The sequence below is a fragment of the Protomyctophum bolini genome (assembly GCF_963924005.1).
Source record: "Protomyctophum bolini genome assembly, chromosome: 8".
NCBI classification, from domain to species: domain Eukaryota; kingdom Metazoa; phylum Chordata; class Actinopteri; order Myctophiformes; family Myctophidae; genus Protomyctophum; species Protomyctophum bolini.
In genome coordinates, this window is record NC_137869.1 from 21,605,228 (window position 1) to 21,622,753 (window position 17,526).

At 42.0% G+C, this 17,526-nt stretch overlaps 1 protein-coding gene across 2 annotated transcripts in view; it reads left to right on the forward strand.

Moving 5' to 3' along the window:
- Positions 1–17,239, forward strand: part of atf6 (activating transcription factor 6) — a 49,036-nt gene extending 31,797 nt beyond the window's left edge. For both annotated transcript variants that reach the window (XM_080769381.1, XM_080769382.1), the window contains exons 14-16: positions 1,260–1,371; positions 6,656–6,740; positions 15,199–17,239. In XM_080769381.1, coding sequence (XP_080625507.1) covers positions 1,260–1,371; positions 6,656–6,740; positions 15,199–15,395 — 394 coding nt within the window. In that variant the 3' untranslated portion in view covers positions 15,396–17,239. The remainder of the gene's footprint in view (positions 1–1,259; positions 1,372–6,655; positions 6,741–15,198) is intronic.
- The last annotated feature ends 287 nt before the right edge of the window (positions 17,240–17,526 follow it).

Genomic DNA, 17,526 nt, shown 5'->3' on the forward strand with positions numbered 1-17,526 from the left:
GTTCATTTTATTTTATGAGTATGGCCTTTAGTTTAATAGCTGAAGCACATTGTGTATTTTGTTTTCCAATTAAAGTGCAGCATATACACATTTATTTGATTTCAGAGTTTTTCTTTTCTTTATTGTTATTTTTTTTTACAATGTGAGATACCAACTTCCCTCTATTCCTTTTTGTTGAGTTCGTCATCACATCCCTGTTTATAGTGTAGTTGATTTATGCCACGGTGGTTCTAAAGTTGGAGCTTAGCACATACTGTAGCTTCACAGGGGTTTGGCTCTGCCTGATAGAGCCAGAGATTTCTTGGCCTCACAATGTTTTCCGCAATGCAAGTCAGTCTATAAAACCTTTCACATCTGCAGTACAGTACCCCGAACCACTATCCCCACTTTTCTAACCTTTGCAGTGCAGTAGATCTCCCACTCTGACAAGACAATTTGCGTAAAATCGTGATTCCAACCCTGACATGTTTAACCGTGTCTTTGTGTAATGTGATGGATCTGTTTGTAGCTGTCCCACTCCTCAGTTTAACCGTGTCTTTGTGTAATGTGATGGATCTGTTTGTAGCTGTCCCACTCCTCAGTTTTATGGTGTTCCCATTGTGTAAATCTTGTTTAGAGCCACTGTAGCAGTTCAGCCACACTAGCTGAACCCAGGAAACCACAGAGCTTCTGTTGTCTGTCAGGCATGATTTATATTTAGTTGCACGCCCTGGTGTTGCGCATCGAAACTTGCAGATCTACAAGCTCACAAAGCGCTGCACTGAGACATGTTGTGAGCTTGTAGATCGGCTATCTTCGTTACGCAAAATGATGTGCAACAAAGAATAAATCAGGTTTGGTCTTCCAGTGATGAATCAAGAGTTGCATGATTGCATCACTGGGTTGTTGGCAATGAGGACTCCACAAAGATGCACCAATATAGCCCTCGGTTATAGTAGGGGTGTTTCTACTGCTCTCAGTGGAAATGTTTGGCCCTGAAAATCTGATGATCAGATTTTGTAAACTTTATATAGCCATTGTAGCCAAGCGCTTGTTTTCGTAAGAGGAGGGCTGCTTGTCCGTCTTTTAAGTAGCTAATTGTTTTCACACCGGATGTGTATGATATCTTAGTACACATAAACTGTACTCCAGACAACCTTTTCCAAGTGGACCCAGGCAAAAAAGTTAATCAAACCAACTGGACTTGGGCCCAAGTCCTTGGTGTGAAAGCACCATTTGAGTATTTCTCTGATCCCTGACTGTACTTCATCTTCCAACAGGAGTCCGGGTAGTGAGCTTCAGGTCTACTACGCCCCTCACCGGACTTACAGTGACTTCTTTGATGAAATCAATCGTCGCGGCGACACTTTCTATGTGGTGTCATTCCGCAGGGTGAGTTTTATCTTGAGCACAGCACTTTATGGCTAATACCGGTACAAGTTTAAAGGGATACTTGGTCTATTTCAGTTGATTGTGTCATGGTAAAAACAACTCATGCCTCTGGAACTACACAAACCCAGTTTGACGTAGGTTATTTGAGTCTCCTAAAAAAAAGTCCACTGTCCTTTTAGGGATAAAAAGGACTACTTGTGACATTTTAATATTCAGCTGTTTCTTTAAAAAATCTCAATTCAGCTAACAGAAAAAACATGGGGCATAGCTAGGCACTGGTTAAAAGCTTCACTATGCTATTTCAGGAAGTGCAAACGTATTTGAAGAAGAATAAACTGCTAAAACATGGACCTTGAACATGTTAACTGATGTTTAACACGCAGCTGTGTGCTAAAGAGACGTAGTTGATAGGAGCAGTCATCGCTGGCTCCAACACAGCCTCTGTGTCGGTTTATAACTTCACTCATTAATCCAATCCATCCAAATTGTTAATATTTTCCAAGTTCCTGAGCTGGACATGAGAAGCATTTTTCATGATTTGATGCAGATGGATTGACTTATGAAACGTCAATCATAAAAGAAAGAACGAATTAATCAGAAATGATGAAAATGAAAAAAGAAAGGAAACGGATCACAAAGCTGGGCACCAGCTGCTAATTGGTTTGAAATGGTCAGAGAGACTCTGCGTTGCGGGCAGCACGTCGCCCACGGCCCCTTTGCACGGGACATTAGCATCTCTCAGCAGGCCTCTCCTCCATGTCGGGACATTAGCATCTCTCACCAGGCTTCTCCATGTCGAGGTTTAGATTTGAAATGGAAATGCAAGACGCAGAGTCAGCGGTGAAGTCTTTGACCTCGTACACACCCATGGGTGTAGCCCCCCCACCTTTTTTCCAGTCTAGCCATTTGTAATCATCAGAATCAGAACCATGTTCTAGGATTTGGGGCATGACCACATGTCGCCGTTAATTCACTTTGCCTTTATTCAGAAATCTTTTCCCCCTCTTTGTGATTATGTAACCCGCAATTAATTTCCCTTTTCTTGCTATGAAAAACACAGGACAACTTATTCAGAGGGAATTCCCTGATTGCTTTGGTTTTCTGAACATTGTCACTTCTTTCCTAAGAAAGGTGCACGACTGTACGTGCCGTGCCATCTACTTTATATGCATCTGTTCTGACCAAAACAAAAGGAATCTGCTGGAAGCATTTCACCACTTCCCAGAATTCTAATTGTATAGTTACAACAAAACCTGTCTATAACCCAGTTTTTATATTATGTTCTTCACTGGAGTTGCCGCTCTGTTTAACAATATTGTCATTCTGAGCCATGCCAAGAAACATATGTCAATTTCCGCCTTAACAACTTTGTTTATTGGAAAAATAAGGGTCAGAGATGACTAATCCTGCCAAAGAGAACAGCCCTGTAAATCTGAAATTGCCCTCCATTCAATTGAAGACATGTTCCGTTCATTCAATTGAAGACATGTTCCCTTCCCTCACAATCACGTGTGACCATAGTCAGGGAAATGAAACCGGGACTCTGCCTCTGGTTCTCATCAGCCTTAGCACCTCCGGGGCATTCTTGTATTGTCAAATCCCCAGGATTAGTCTGTGTGGTCAGAGACTTGGCATGCAGTTAGTCTTGCATCATCGGTAAGATCAAGGTTAACAGACCCATGTCACTGAAGATCTCCCAAACGTTTTGACTTAAGAGTTGACCTGGTCACAGTAAGGACAATGGAGGCATTGGTGCATCCTGGTTCAGAACCTCTAAAGGTCAAGTATCTAGCCTTCATCTGCTGTTTCACTGAATCGGAACATGGTACTGTAGTTCACTTCAATAAAAAAAATTCATTAAAACCCTTTTTTAAGTAAAAAAGAATGATGCATAAAACACTTCAAACCTATACTTAGTACTGTATAGGATTCCAAGGGTTCTACACTTGGCCCCCTCCTGCTCTACACTAAACATTGTTGTCTAATGTTTGCACCAGTCAGAACAGGGACATCAAGGTTAAGGTGGTTAAGTGAGGACAGACTAACAGAAATTGTTTAATTCAATTTAACATTATAACATGATAACAAAAGATTATAATTAAAGTATCACAAGATCACGCATACTCGAGAAGAGTCGAGATCACAAGATCATGATAATTGTTTTGATCGGCAGATGTGTGCACTGCTGGTCTTTCCATGGAGTTCTGGACCTCTGCCTCCCTCGCTGTCTCTTTGGATTTGGTGCCGTCTAATCACTAACGTTGCAATTATAACGGTTGGAAACGGGAATGTTATACAAAAACATTGATTACTGTTCAGCCATTCCTTAGCTGTATACGACATGCTGAGTACACAAATTACCGTTCCCGTTGCCAAATGTGACCTTTTTCTTAATTTTTACAGACCTGTATTAGTTTTTCGCCCCTCCGTTTATTTGGCTGTATTTTGTTTCCTGGGTTTCAGGGTGTGTGTGTGTGTGTGTGTGTGTGTGTCTGCGAGGGGGCGGGGCTGTTGTTTTTGTTCCAGCACATGTGATGTTATTACAAGACAGCCAAAGCTCTGGGCTGAGATCTGAAATGTGTTTAAACGCTGAAGCCAATCCGGAACAATACAACTGGTGTCCTGTTGTTGAACTCCTGCCACGTTCATCATCATCGCAGCCTCTCGGTGTCCTTAATTTAATTTAATAGAAAGTGTGGTCAGTCAGTCTTCCATTTTCAGCACTGTGGGAGGACTTTTTTCTTTACACATTACTATCAGTAATTATGTAGCTGAAGTGCCTTGATTTTTATCCAGTTCCTACTTGTACCCCTGTTTTGAACATTTCCAAAAGAGGTTCAGTTTGTGTGCTTTTACGTTAAAATGTTCTGAGAAAAAATAAAGGGAAGCTCCGCACACTCAGATCTGCGCACAATCAATTTATTTGGCAAGCTTTCGGTCTACTGACCTTCTTCAGGCATAATCCAAAAGTGACATAGGACAGAATATATGTTCATCACTTGATTGGATGAACGTTAAAATGTTCTCAAATAGAAACTTTTCCTAACTTTACCTAATTGATTTCAAGATTTTGCCTTTTTTCTTTTTTTTTACAAAATATTGGTCAAACATCGATAATCGGTGGTCTACAAGTAGGATTCCAAAATGGGGAATGGCATCGGACCCAAAAATCTGCCATGGTCTGGCTGTAATAGAATGTGCGGTCAGGCTTCCATCTTCAGCACCGGGACGTGGTCATGTTGAGGTCGCTTACCCGACAGCACAGAGTGAAACACGTTGGAAAACGTAGACTTCCTATGAAAGCGAAAGGTTCGAACTGTTTGTATTGTAGCGGTCATTTTGTGGTCATCTGTGTGTTCACAGGGTTGTTATAGCACCTGTGACTTTTATATAAGCATGCCTTGAGGTGAGGTGGTGGAAACACTGGCCATTTGCAACCTGTGGGGATTTGAGCCATTACAGCCTAATTTATACTTTGTCGCACAGCAGTGTCGCTCACCGGAAAAAGCCGATCTACAAGCTCACAACATGTTGCATCCGTGACGCGCTGTAAGCTTGTAGATCACACTTTTTCAGAGCATAAGTTGGGCTTATGTCTGCACCAAGCTTGGCTTCTATGGCAGCTGCACCCATCATGTCAGATTTGACAACGCTGCAGTTCGCTGTTGAGGAACTGCAGCTACGTCCCCTGAATACAGACATGGGCCTTGTTCTTTCCCTTACTTGCCCTTGCTCCATTTGTATTGTACATCTACAGTTATTTGCACAGTACAAAGATCCCTTGTCTGCGCTGGCATGGTTTTAGTTCTTCACGCCTTCTCCAGCCTCAATTAGTCTTGAATTTGCCCATTCACTACTTCTCGCGTCGTCATTTCCTAGCCTTGTACAACTTTACCCTCCATCTGAAGTCTTTCCAGAGTTCCTGTACCTTCCCCAACCTTGGCCTTTACCAACTCACCCCCCTCCCTCACACTTGTCCTCACCTCTGCAACCTCCTGCTTTATCATCTCACCTTTTCTTTTGGCAGCCAAATATGATGGCGGTAGCAGGTTTTTAGCTGTGTCCCCTGATAGACCGCATCTGTTCTGGAACAGAATGCTTGAGCCACACAAGGTGATGGCCGTTCAGATCAGAGGTGTTTTTTCTATAGAGACATGATTTTTTTCCCTTTTTTTCCTCCCCCCAGCCCTTCTAATCTCGGCTTGCTTTTGTCATTAATGGCAGCAACTCTTTCACCACATGGCCAACTTGATGCCAGATTCAATGAATGGCGTCACATTTTCCACATCCTGTCACCTCATACGTGGAAGCGCCACCGCCCACATCTTTGAATTCGGGTCCAGATTTTTGTCGCTAGCTGTACCCATGGAAGAGGCAAGTGACACCATCTGAGTAAACCCTGTCTCATGTGTGGCCTCATGTGCTGCAGGTTTGCATTGTTTTGTGTCTTTGTTTGTTTGTATAGGCACTGGGCAGGAGGACTGGCCCACACATGTTTGCTAGCATACAGACGTGGCCTCTTCCTCACAGCTTGTCCTGAGCGGAGGGCATTGACCATTTTAGATGTTTGCTTTCTTGACCCTCTCATTGAGTACCTCATTTGAAAAACATGTTTGCCTATGTGTTTTCATCCTGGCTTACCTTTTTTAGGCATATTATTTATAAGCATAATTTGTCATTTTCTTTTTTATAAAAATATAAAAGAGCGGATCGCAAACCGTTTTTTTTAAATTATTATATATGTACATATACTATTTTAAGCAAAATATTAAGATTTCCTGTGATCATCCATTGCACAATGAGATGAATTCCTGTTGATTGGTTTGGTGCATACTATTAAATCTCGCATCTTATGATTATGATTGCACAAAACAGTTTCACGGTGCAAACTTGATTGTTAAGATAATGTTGAACTGCTTTGGCTTTGAAGCCTTTGAAGTGATACATGAGGAGAAAATGCTCATATGGGAGCAGTTTGATTTCCGAACGCTGCGGTTATTAGCTTGTGTGGTGTGAGAGGCTTTCATGTGAATTGTCGCCTTTGGCTATGACCATTTTAACCTTGGACCCCTTGTAACTGTATCCTCTTTATTCTTCCGTACTGCAAGTATTCTTCTGGATCATTCTCAACTAGGGGAGTAGATTCCAGGAGCCGAGTTGCTCATAAGGATGTGAGCTCAATCTCTGAAACATGATATAATGTACAACAATTGCCAAAGCACACAGTACCATTTAATTTAGCTTCCAAAAGATTTATTGCTTTCTATTACCTTTTTATTCTCAGGATCACCTTCTGCTGCCTGCCACCAGCCACAACAAAGGAAGCAGACCCAAAATGTCTGTGGTGCTGCCAGCCATGAACATAAATGGTAAGAATTGCCTCTAGATGACAGGTGAGCTGGGAACGGAGTCAACAACACCTCCTAACACCTCCTCTCACAAAAATGTACTGCATGTAGCTAGAAATGGTTGCAAGGAATTATCACATGGTAGAAGAATCTGACGTTCATGTGCGTGCTTATTACTCCTTTTTTCTGCTCAAAATGAGCCAAAATCCGGTGTTTGGAAGGTTATTATTACCTGTTCTTACATCGTGCGGACATCGAGGAGTTGCACCGCGACCCATTGGTGTGGTCTCGTCCCATCTAGCCCGTTTGGTGCGGTTTGGGCTTTACACACAAAGCTGTTAACAATATATACTAAAGATGTAACTCTATGAAAACCCCCAAAAGACAAATGATTACTTAAAAAAGTCACTTGTATAAATATCTCTCTCTCTCTCTCTCTCTCTCTCTCTCTCTCGTGCACGGTTACACATGCACACACACACACACACACACACACACACACACACACACACAAAGATTTGGCGGCCCCCCTGCAGTGTCTCTGAGGACCCCCTGTTGAAGACCCCTTTTTAGGCTTTATGTCACCTTAGATTTTGAATCTTCTTACAGAGCTGGTGTTTGACTAAAATACAGCCTCGATATCCGTACCGTCAACAGGCATACGTGCAGTACGCACCGAGGGGGGCAAGAAAATGTGCCAAGCCGATCCTCATACTAATATAATACATTTCTCCAGTGCAGCTCCGCCGCTTAATAACGAGCGCCTGTGCGTGTGTCCTCAAGTTGCACGTGTGGCGTGTTGATCTGCCCAGAACTGAAGCACTGAAGCAGCCCCTCTTTACCGCCTGGTCTAGCAGTGCGTTTAAGTGTAATTTAGCACCAACATTAGGACAAATCTTTTCTTCAGCCCTCAGGTGGTTATGTGGGGCTACGAACTATGGTAATTAGGCCTGGCTTGAGTTTTGTTCTGATTCAACAAGCTTTTCTGGGTGGAGATGTTACAATTGGTTTCTCAATTTGTTTATTTTCCACAATGATCGTGTGATTGATGCCTGACAGTTTTTTGCTTTTGTCCATAACCTTTCCAGATCAGCAACCTGCAAACCAAATTTGAACAAAGTTTATTTGTGTCTCCTTTTTGCCATGCAAAAGGACGATGGGTGTCTTCACAGGGATCACCCGTGCAGAACTTGCATGGCCTCACTGATCCCCACAACATCTGCTATAGTTTCTGACAGGAGAGATGTTCTAAAGATCAATGAATCTACACAAACACCCCGCACACATGATCGCCGCGAAGACACTCAAAAAGACAAATAAGACAAGATAGATACCTTGGAAACCGGTTGTGGGCCCCATAATATTGTGACATTGTTACATTCCTATGGAGGAATCTGTCCTTGCTTGGCCTCAAATGAACCAGCACTATCCTCTGTTGTCCCTATAACTGCTGGATCAACGACACATTTCATTAATTAAGTTGGAGGTCATGCTCTGTGGTCCCTATAACTGCTGGATCACAGACACATTTCATTACTTAAGTTGGAGGTCATGGTCTGTGCCTGCATTGTAGAAAAGTCTTTGTCCATGGCTAGAACGATGGACATAAAACTTGGCATGTATATTGACGAGGATCCAAGGGAGTGTGATATGAAAGACATGATGTCATCAATACGTCATCATAATACTGACACAAGTAAGTGTACAACAGGTACCGACCGTATTGCATAACTGAAGTGGCATGCGGTCCGAATGGTTAAACGTAATTAAACATTTAAAAAAAGCATACAACATATGTGAAAGAAATGTTGGGCGTTATTTCTGTGGCTTATTACTGTCTGCATGCATACAAAGATTGGCGCCAATGCGTCCAGATTAGCTCTGGATAGACGACACACACACACACACACACACACACACACACACACACACACACACACACACACAGATCTTAGACACGGCAGAGCCACGCTGTAAAAGTGGCATGACAACGAACTGATCAGTGAGAACATTCTGGTCAAGGCGGACTCGGGCCAAAGTACTGTAGGGTGTGAGTAATTAGAAATACATTAGACTGTTGTTCTTGGCTGCTCATTTGGCATCTTTATCACTGATCCTCTTGTCTTCGTCTTATCTCCCTCTCCTCCCCTGGCTCGGGATGGAGCAACAGATTCGATTTGTGTTTTAGCTAGCCCAGGGAGGAGTGAGTCAGTGGAATATGATCCTCTTACTCAGCATGGAAGACTGCGCCATTGGGAAATGCTTTTTTGGGGTGTGGGTAGTGAGGGGTTACGGAGATGAAGATTGATGAAGGTAAACATTGTTCTTGGTTGGTCTTGTCATGGAGGAATGCTGAAGCTTTACCGGTCAGATGACCCATTGAAGTAAATAGGCAAATAGTGAAATCTTAGATCTCCTTTTCGACTAATTGCTCCTAATGCCAACAATGGTTGTATTCAGTGAGAGACACTGGGTCTCGTAAGATGTTTTTTTTTCACCACAAGAAAAGGATGTTGGATTTGGATGATCTGACACGGATCACCCACAAAATCAAAACATTGTGCTTCTGTGCTCACACCAGATGTCTTTGCCCTCTTATTTTGTGAAAAGTAGTTTTGCATCTAATTTAAGGGTTTGATCATGTGGCATTCTGTAAAGAGAAGATTGAAAACAGTTTTTCAACAAGGAGTTCAGATGAGAGCAGATGTTGGAGTTTAGGTTTGTGTTCAACACATTTCACTGATGCTGTTGTACACACACAACCCTAAATGAAGTATGACTGTAGAAACGTTTTCAAGTCCTAAATAATCAGCATTATAAGCAAGGAAGTGACATAGCCCCATTGGTTGTTGCCAATATTTATATCATGTTAGAGAAAAGTGCTAGAACAAGGAATGGGGGAAGTCAGAGCTAAAAATAGTGTCTGTGTGTATTTTTGTATTTGTTTTAACTTAAAGTGAAGTAGTAAATATGTATATTTTCCAGAAGGGTCTTACGCCAGAAGACAGTAATTGACTTTGACGAAGGGTTGGAATAATTCATTATATTAATTAGATCAATAGAAAATATATCAAATACAAATTTTGGAATTCGGTTTAGTGCTTTATCATATTAAAATTACTGTTCTAAAAATGTTCTATTATCAAAACTTGACTGTCTTTGTTCCATGTTTTAAAAGTAAGTTGTTTTGACAGCTGGGTAAACACATTGAGCACTTTCAAGATGTCTGTTTCGTTTCAAATAGCATGTGGTGTGCGTACTGTCATTTTGTAATTTTATTACCTTATTTCACTTATGGTTTAAAATTAATCACAGATTAATCGGATTTAAAAACAAAATTAACAGATGAATTGATTATAAAGATGAGCGTTAGTTGCAGCCCTACTCTTCCCATTCTTAGCTGGAGTGGGAAGGTCGCAGTGTTGGAAAAAATAGTGGTCTGTTTCCACTGACTCAAATATTAGATGAATATAGGTATTATTGAAAACCAAAAGAATTGATTAAAAAAATCAGACCCGTCTGAAGTGAGTGGTACTGTACTGTCCTGGAAAAGATGCGCCGCGATTGGCCAGTAGTCACTTGAGTGGCAGCGTGACTTAGTGTGCCGTCCACTCTTCCGCCATACCAGTGTAAATTATTCCACCCTCCCGTCAACACACATGGCTCCAACGAACTGCAGCAGCCAATGAGGCATCTATCTTGAAAACGATGCCTTTCTTCTAGTTGTTAGTTTTTCGTAGAATTTTAGTATGTTATTTAGCACACCCAATAGTAACGGAATGCACAAAAAATCTTGTTTATCAATTATTTTGGTTGTCATCCATAGTTATACGCAAATAATATTTGTGTCAGTGCAAACAGACCACTAGGGGGGCGCGTCCAACTTGTTTGCACAGCTTTTTGAAAACCTAACACCACGCCAAAATTGAAAAACTAAAATCCAAATCTTGGTGATTTCTTACGAGTTCATCCCCAGCTAACATTTACTTGAGTAAAAGTACAAAAGTATTGGCCTCAAAATGCACTTAAAGTACTAAAAGTAAAAGTACTCATTGTGCAGATTGATTTAAAATAGCAGATCAACAAACTCACAATGCGGCCCACTCCCTGCTGTTGTGAGCCCGTGACATGACGGAAATCCTTTTATCAGTGTCCAGTAAGAAGTTGTGGCGTGTCAAAGCACACATGGCCCTCATAAACCCTGTGTACATAGGCTATATGTCCCTCAGATGACTCTGTCTCACAGGCGTGTTTTACATTCATGTTCATGTAATCTTTGTTTGAAAAGATTCTGTGTGAGTATACATCTTAAGCTTGGGGGAGACCCCTAGAAAAGCAGAAATGCTGTCCCCTCTGTGCAGCAGTGATTGCTCCGGAGCGGAGGATAATTCTTTCCAGCTCCTTGTTGCTCTCCTTCAGGAATGCCCCCCCCCCCCACTCAGCTAAATGGCTTTCATCTGTTAGAGGCGGATAGGTTCTGCTAATACGTACTGAATGATCTTTTTTGGTCTGTCCTGGTCAATCACTGAACAGCGGCGATAGGGACTTTGATGTAGGCCTTCGCCTGCCTCTGTCTTGACTGTATGTCCATGGTTCATAGGTTCTGTTGAAGACACTTGACATTTTTGACCTGTGATTCTCCCTCTAAAAATATCTCCCATGGCTGAATGCTGAACTCCTTAAAAGGAGTGTTTATTTAATGATCCCCTGAGTTTAAAAGAAGCTCAATCAATTGAAACCGACATGTTTTGAGCAGAGGGATTTCTCAGGGCTGACGTCACTTAAAACAAAAACAAAAAAAATCAGGTGAATACAATAGGCTGTTGGGATATTATATTCACACGTGCACATGCCACACTGCAGTCTGTTTTGCCTTCTTTGGGTTTAAATGTCTAGTTATTGTTGCTAACAGGCAGCTTGTGATGGTGGGTTAAGTGTAGAGTTTGGCAGTGCTGAAGGAGTCACAGGGTCACATTTTCCTACTCTCCTAATCTAAACAGAACAATCACCACCACCAGTCCTCTTGACTAGACGCCACTCATGCCAGTCCAGTCGTTTAGCCCTCACTACTTACTCTCTAGTAGCTCTCTACTTCTACAGTTTATTTTCCCTGCTCTCATATAAATAAAAATCACACTTGTGTGAAGTGAGGGGTGCTCCTATCATCATACATCACATTCCGTGCTACAAACACGCACACAAAGCTGTGCATAGGAGGGGCTAGTGCCCCTAAAACAATATCCAATTCTGTGGTGGTGGTGGTGGTGGTGGTGATAATGATGGTGATGATGATAGAGCCTTTCATTTAAAGTCCCAGTTCAAATTTGGCCAGATTGTTAGATAATTTGAATGCCCTAATGAGCATCTTATTAAGACCTAGCTAATTCCTTCTTATTGACTCAAATGCTTACTGATGAGTTGCTTCCTTTTGGATACAAACAGAACTCCCATCTCAAACATGTCCTCTCGGTTGTCGGTGTCCACGCCAAGCTGGCAAACACTGTCCCCCAGAGATGCCCCCTTGAGTTTCCTCTAAATGTAATGCTGTCACACCATAGGGCTTAGTCGGCGCGCACACTAGCTCACATTCTGCCACTGAAGAGGCCAGGAAGGAACTTTCTGGAGCGTCTCCAGATGGCACCGGTAAAAGGGGAGAAAGGAGACCTGGCAAGAGGTCTAGTCTTGGCAGCCCCTTCAAAGACCTGCCTTTTGAAGTTGGGCCCTCCAGGCTGTGTGTTTTTGTGTTCCCTGCCCCACTGTTTATGCCCCGTCAAGCTGTTTTGGTAATTTCATGAAATATGGATGCGACCAGTATTGTCCTTGTACTGTACATGGCAACGTCTTTGAATCTGTATGTGCTCCACCAAAGCTAGGCACCTTGTTTTGTAAACTTGAATTTATTTATTTTTCAAATGATTCTGGGATTGTCATCCATTTGTTCTCCCAATTTAGTTGTTGCCAATTCCCCTACGTTTACTGTGCTCCCTGTCGCTGCCAACCAGCAGCGTTGGCCTGTTGGCCCTTCCTACTGGGGAAGTTGTAGACTTCCAAGTGCCTCGTCTACATGGAGTCACCAGCTGGTTCTATTCACCTGACAGCAAGGAGTTTCACCGGGACGATGTAACAGTAACATGCACAAACGTTTTGCATCATCTTCCGCAGGCCCCCGTCTGCTAATACAGAGGAGCCAAAGGCCCCCTGTCTGCTAATACAGAGGAGCCAAAGGCCCCTGTCTGCTAATACAGAGGAGCCAACGGCCCCGTCTGCTAATACAGAGGAGCCAACGGCCCCCTGTCTGCTAATACAGATGAGCCAACGGCCCCCTGTCTGCTAATACAGAGGAGCCAACGGCCCCCCGTCTGCTAATACAGAGGAGCCAAAGGCCCCTGTCTGCTAATACAGAGGAGCCAACGGCCCCCCGTCTGCTAATACAGAGGAGCCAAAGGCCCCCTGTCTGCTAATACAGAGGAGCCAAAGGCCCCTGTCTGCTAATACAGAGGAGCCAACGGCCCCGTCTGCTAATACAGAGGAGCCAACGGCCCCCTGTCTGCTAATACAGATGAGCCAACGGCCCCCTGTCTGCTAATACAGAGGAGCCAACGGCCCCCTGTCTGCTAATACAGAGGAGCCAAGGAAAAATAATTGCCACAGCAATATTTCAAATTCTGTGGTATTGAATGGAACTTCAAGCTTCCTTGATAAAGGCTATAGCCTGAAATGAGAAATAAAGAGAATACACATTTCTGTGTGTGGGCAGTGTGCACCTGCTTTTCCAGCCAGTTACTTATACTGTAGTTGTTTTTCTGGGTCATCAGACTGCACTGCTACTTAAAGCCTACCAAGACAGCTTATCTCCAGTATTTGCCATGAGGACCCTTCTTCATTTAACCGGAACTTGAACTTTGAGGAGAATTTTCTGTACACCCATACAGCATGATCTTATCAAGGTATAAAGGTACACTGTAGCGTAGTGTCTCCTGTCTTAATGGAAACATTCCGTGACATTTGTAGATTTTGTAGATTTTGTACTCCTTGAGATGACTTTCAAAGTTGCCAGATGTATATGAAAAGGCCAAGTTTCACTCCAGTAGAGTGGATGGACTCATACACTGACAGAGATACATCCAATGGCATGAATACTCCAGCTGAAGAAGGACTTATCGCACAGCAACCGCCCATCTAATTAAACAAGATTCCACATCTGCTTCCCAAGTATATGGAAACCCTATGGCAGGGCTCGGGAAGCTAATGTCTCTGACAGGTGTCTCTGGAAAAAGACGTCTGTTTCTAACCAACCTCATTTTAAAGCCTTCTTTAGCTGCCTTTCTGGGTCATATGAGACTACCAAAACCTGGTGGTGGCATGCCATTCCTGTGCAGTCCATATGGGGAATGTTATTGTCACACTCTTCACCAACTCATCTCTTTTGCTCATAGGGAGAGCCATAAGAGGCAGAAGTCTGTTAAGTGCAAGTTGCATGCAGTAATGTAAATAAGCCTGACATGGATGGATCCTTGAACATGCTGTTTATGGGCTTTGGTGGCTAAAGTTTTACTAGTCTGTCTGTGCACTCAAAGGTGTGCTTCCCCAAGAGGCACAGTGAATACTTGTCCATTCAATTCAGCTAGACTGCGGGATTCCACAAACCAGGGACCACACAACTTGTTTAAACATCAGTAGACTTTTCACAACCTTATTTCAGTTTTTCTGCAGAGTAAAGGGTAATTACAGTACTTGTTTGGGGTTCCAATTTACAAGATGACCTTTTTGTGCAAATGTTTACCCTTGACGCTGAGTATAACGAACTTTATTTCATTGTGCTGACCTATACCATCTGCAGTGTTGCAGTCTCCTGGGGTTTCAGTTTCATGAACACAAAATGCCTGAGTCATCATCAGCGATCACTTTTTCTCCATCACTCTTGCCAGCATTTCTTCTCTGTTCTCCTTCCCTCAAATTTGCATGTCCTCCTCTTGTTTGGAGCTGTTTTGTTTTTTGTTTATCTCCATGATGGAGAAAGCCAGTGCGTGACTCACCTCTGGCCTCCAGCTGTTTTTGTAACCCTCTTTTTGCTGTGGTTCTCAACCCCCAACTGGCCCTACCCTACAAAACACCCCCTACCCCCACCTAAGCGCTGTCTCCCTTATCATTTTAAAAAGGCACTGGGGAAAGGCATGACAAAAACCATTACATGTCCAATTACTTGTTAGACAGAAATAGAATAAATGAACAGAGGTTGTTCACATGTCGTTTGTATCTCGTTAAAGCCAGCCATGGTATAAATTCCTAACTTTTAAGGGGATATGTTTTTTATGAGCCCCTGGGGTTTTTTCTATTAAATCTCACCTGCGCAAATCTTTATTTTGTTATTTAAGTGCTTTATAATTGTGTTTTGTTGCTCTACCGCTGCGATTCATTGCTGTGCAGGTGAATAAACTATGACTTAGCTAAAATACTTTGTCTTTCTCTGCCATTACAGAGAGCATAATACCAGACAAGGGCTTTGAGATAATGATGCAGATCGACTGTGAGGTCACAAACACGAGGATCATCCACGTCAAGTCATCCACCATTCCACCGCTGCTCCGGGTCAACCACACTGACACTCTCTACAAACCCTCAACGGCTGAGAGCCAGGCCACACCCCCTGTCGGGGTCCTCATGGGTTCCGCTTGAGAACCCAGTCAACTGATGCATTCGCTGTAATTCCGGAAAGGTGGAACTTTTTTCCAGCCCTCTGGTACTAATCTTTTACCTTTTTTATACACTGATTTAATAGTTCTGGTCTGTCTTTTGATCTTGGATCAGAATTGGCATTCGTGGGCTCACCTCTGGCCTTGGGAGGGAACTCAGTCCCAGATTCCCCACAGAGAAGGCTGAAGTAGAAATGGTCAGTGTCACGTCTGCCGCATTCTTTTATTCAGCCTTGATATCCGGAAGTAATCTGTATGTGATGACCCAAGAGAAGATGTTCTCTCCTTGTGTGGTGAAGATGTTCTCTCCTTGTGTGGTAAGTCTGACTTTTCCCCATATCCCCAGATGCCCTGCACAAAGGTAGTTGCAGAGCAGCAGGCGGCAGGCCATTGAACCCTGAGTCACCTCATAACATGAATACTTACTCTTTTTGGTTGTTGCTTTCTGGCCAAGCTACAATAGAGTAGCATGTCATATTGTTAAAAAACAAATCTCTATGTGCAGTGCACCAAGCCATAATAAATTGAGACAGAAAATATACTTTTTCATTGTTGAAATTAACACATTTATGTTAACATTGAGTTACGGTGTGGCCTTGCCAGAAAGGGAACACTATTTTGATCTATTTTTCTTACTCGCGTCTTTCTTGTTGTTTTTCTTCCTCTGTGCATGAAGTTTAATACTTTATTTCTCAGAAGTAAATGGTAAACACTTGCAGCATATACTCAGGAAGTCAGTGAAAATAGCAACCACTATTATTTCTGATGGTTTGGGTTTCCATTTATTCATGAATGGAATTGAAATGCTTTATTCTCAATATTGGATTGATAAAGAATTTATGTTCTGTGTTTTTGTTTGTTTGCACTGTGCTTTGCTTAAATACCTAAATAGATTAAGGAAGTCTAAGATACATATTTATTTGGACTAATATGGAATAATTCTGTGAACTTATTTTTGGGATATTAGCCACTAGCTGCTTAAATGTCAAGAAAAACAAAGTGAATGTACAGTACATTTGAGGACATTCTTTTCTCAATTAGGCTTTCAAAAGACTATTCATCGCATAGATATTGTTTTTATTTTATTATGTGTGTCCTCCATAATGTTAACTTCAATTGGGACTTTGCTTGTTCTCCACGAAAAATCTATTGGTTACTGATTTTAACATTTTGTGATACACTGAGCTCAAAAAGATAAATGCATTTGCAACATTTCGAATCGGTAAAGTAAAAGTGAAGATACCGTATCACATTTGATATCTCTGTCCACTTGTTCTAATTGCACTTTCATTGTTAAACAGAATGATCTGTATTTAAAATGTGGCATAGTGAAAAACAATATTGAAAGAAATATTGGGTGAGAAAATATTTCCTGATGGCATATAGTACTATTTAGGGATAGAGGTGTTATTAATTATTACCTATACTTCCTGTGTTGTGCAACTTCCCTCTGTAGATGTAATGCCTTAGCAACTTCCCCTTGCTATTGTAGGTGACTGGTAATAGGTGAAAAGGAATTTAATTGGGATTTTGTATGGTGGGGAAATATGTAATAGTTATTTATTGGCAAGAATGTGTAGCGTAGGATGTTGCTATCTTATCTTATGCATATTCCAAAGTGTAAACCTTTTGACTGTGGTATTGCACAGACAATTCTATTCTAGGTCAACCGATAGATACCCATGTAATGCGGATTCTTTAAATAGTGTGTTGTGTGATTTTAAGCACAGCCTTTCTATGTTTGTTCACTTTGTTGTTGCCGTTTGTTTCAAAAACACATCTGATTCAGGTGATATCCTATTGCCAAAAAGTCAATAAAACACTGGATTTACACTGAATATGCCTGTTCCTGTATGTCTGTTGAAAAAGGTGTTGGTATCAAATGTACTTGAAGACCCAAAAGTAGAATGTACTCATGCAGAATGTCCCATTCCACAAGTTTTAAACGTTTTGAAATGAGCAGATCTACAAGCTCTCAATGACTCACCGTGAGCTTGTATCAAATGGCCGAAATGTGGAGGAGTGAAGTGGTTAATGTATGTTTTGTAATAATAAAGTAAAAGTAATCAAAGTTTGACATGGTGGCATAAAAGTCTAATATGTGCCTCTTGAGA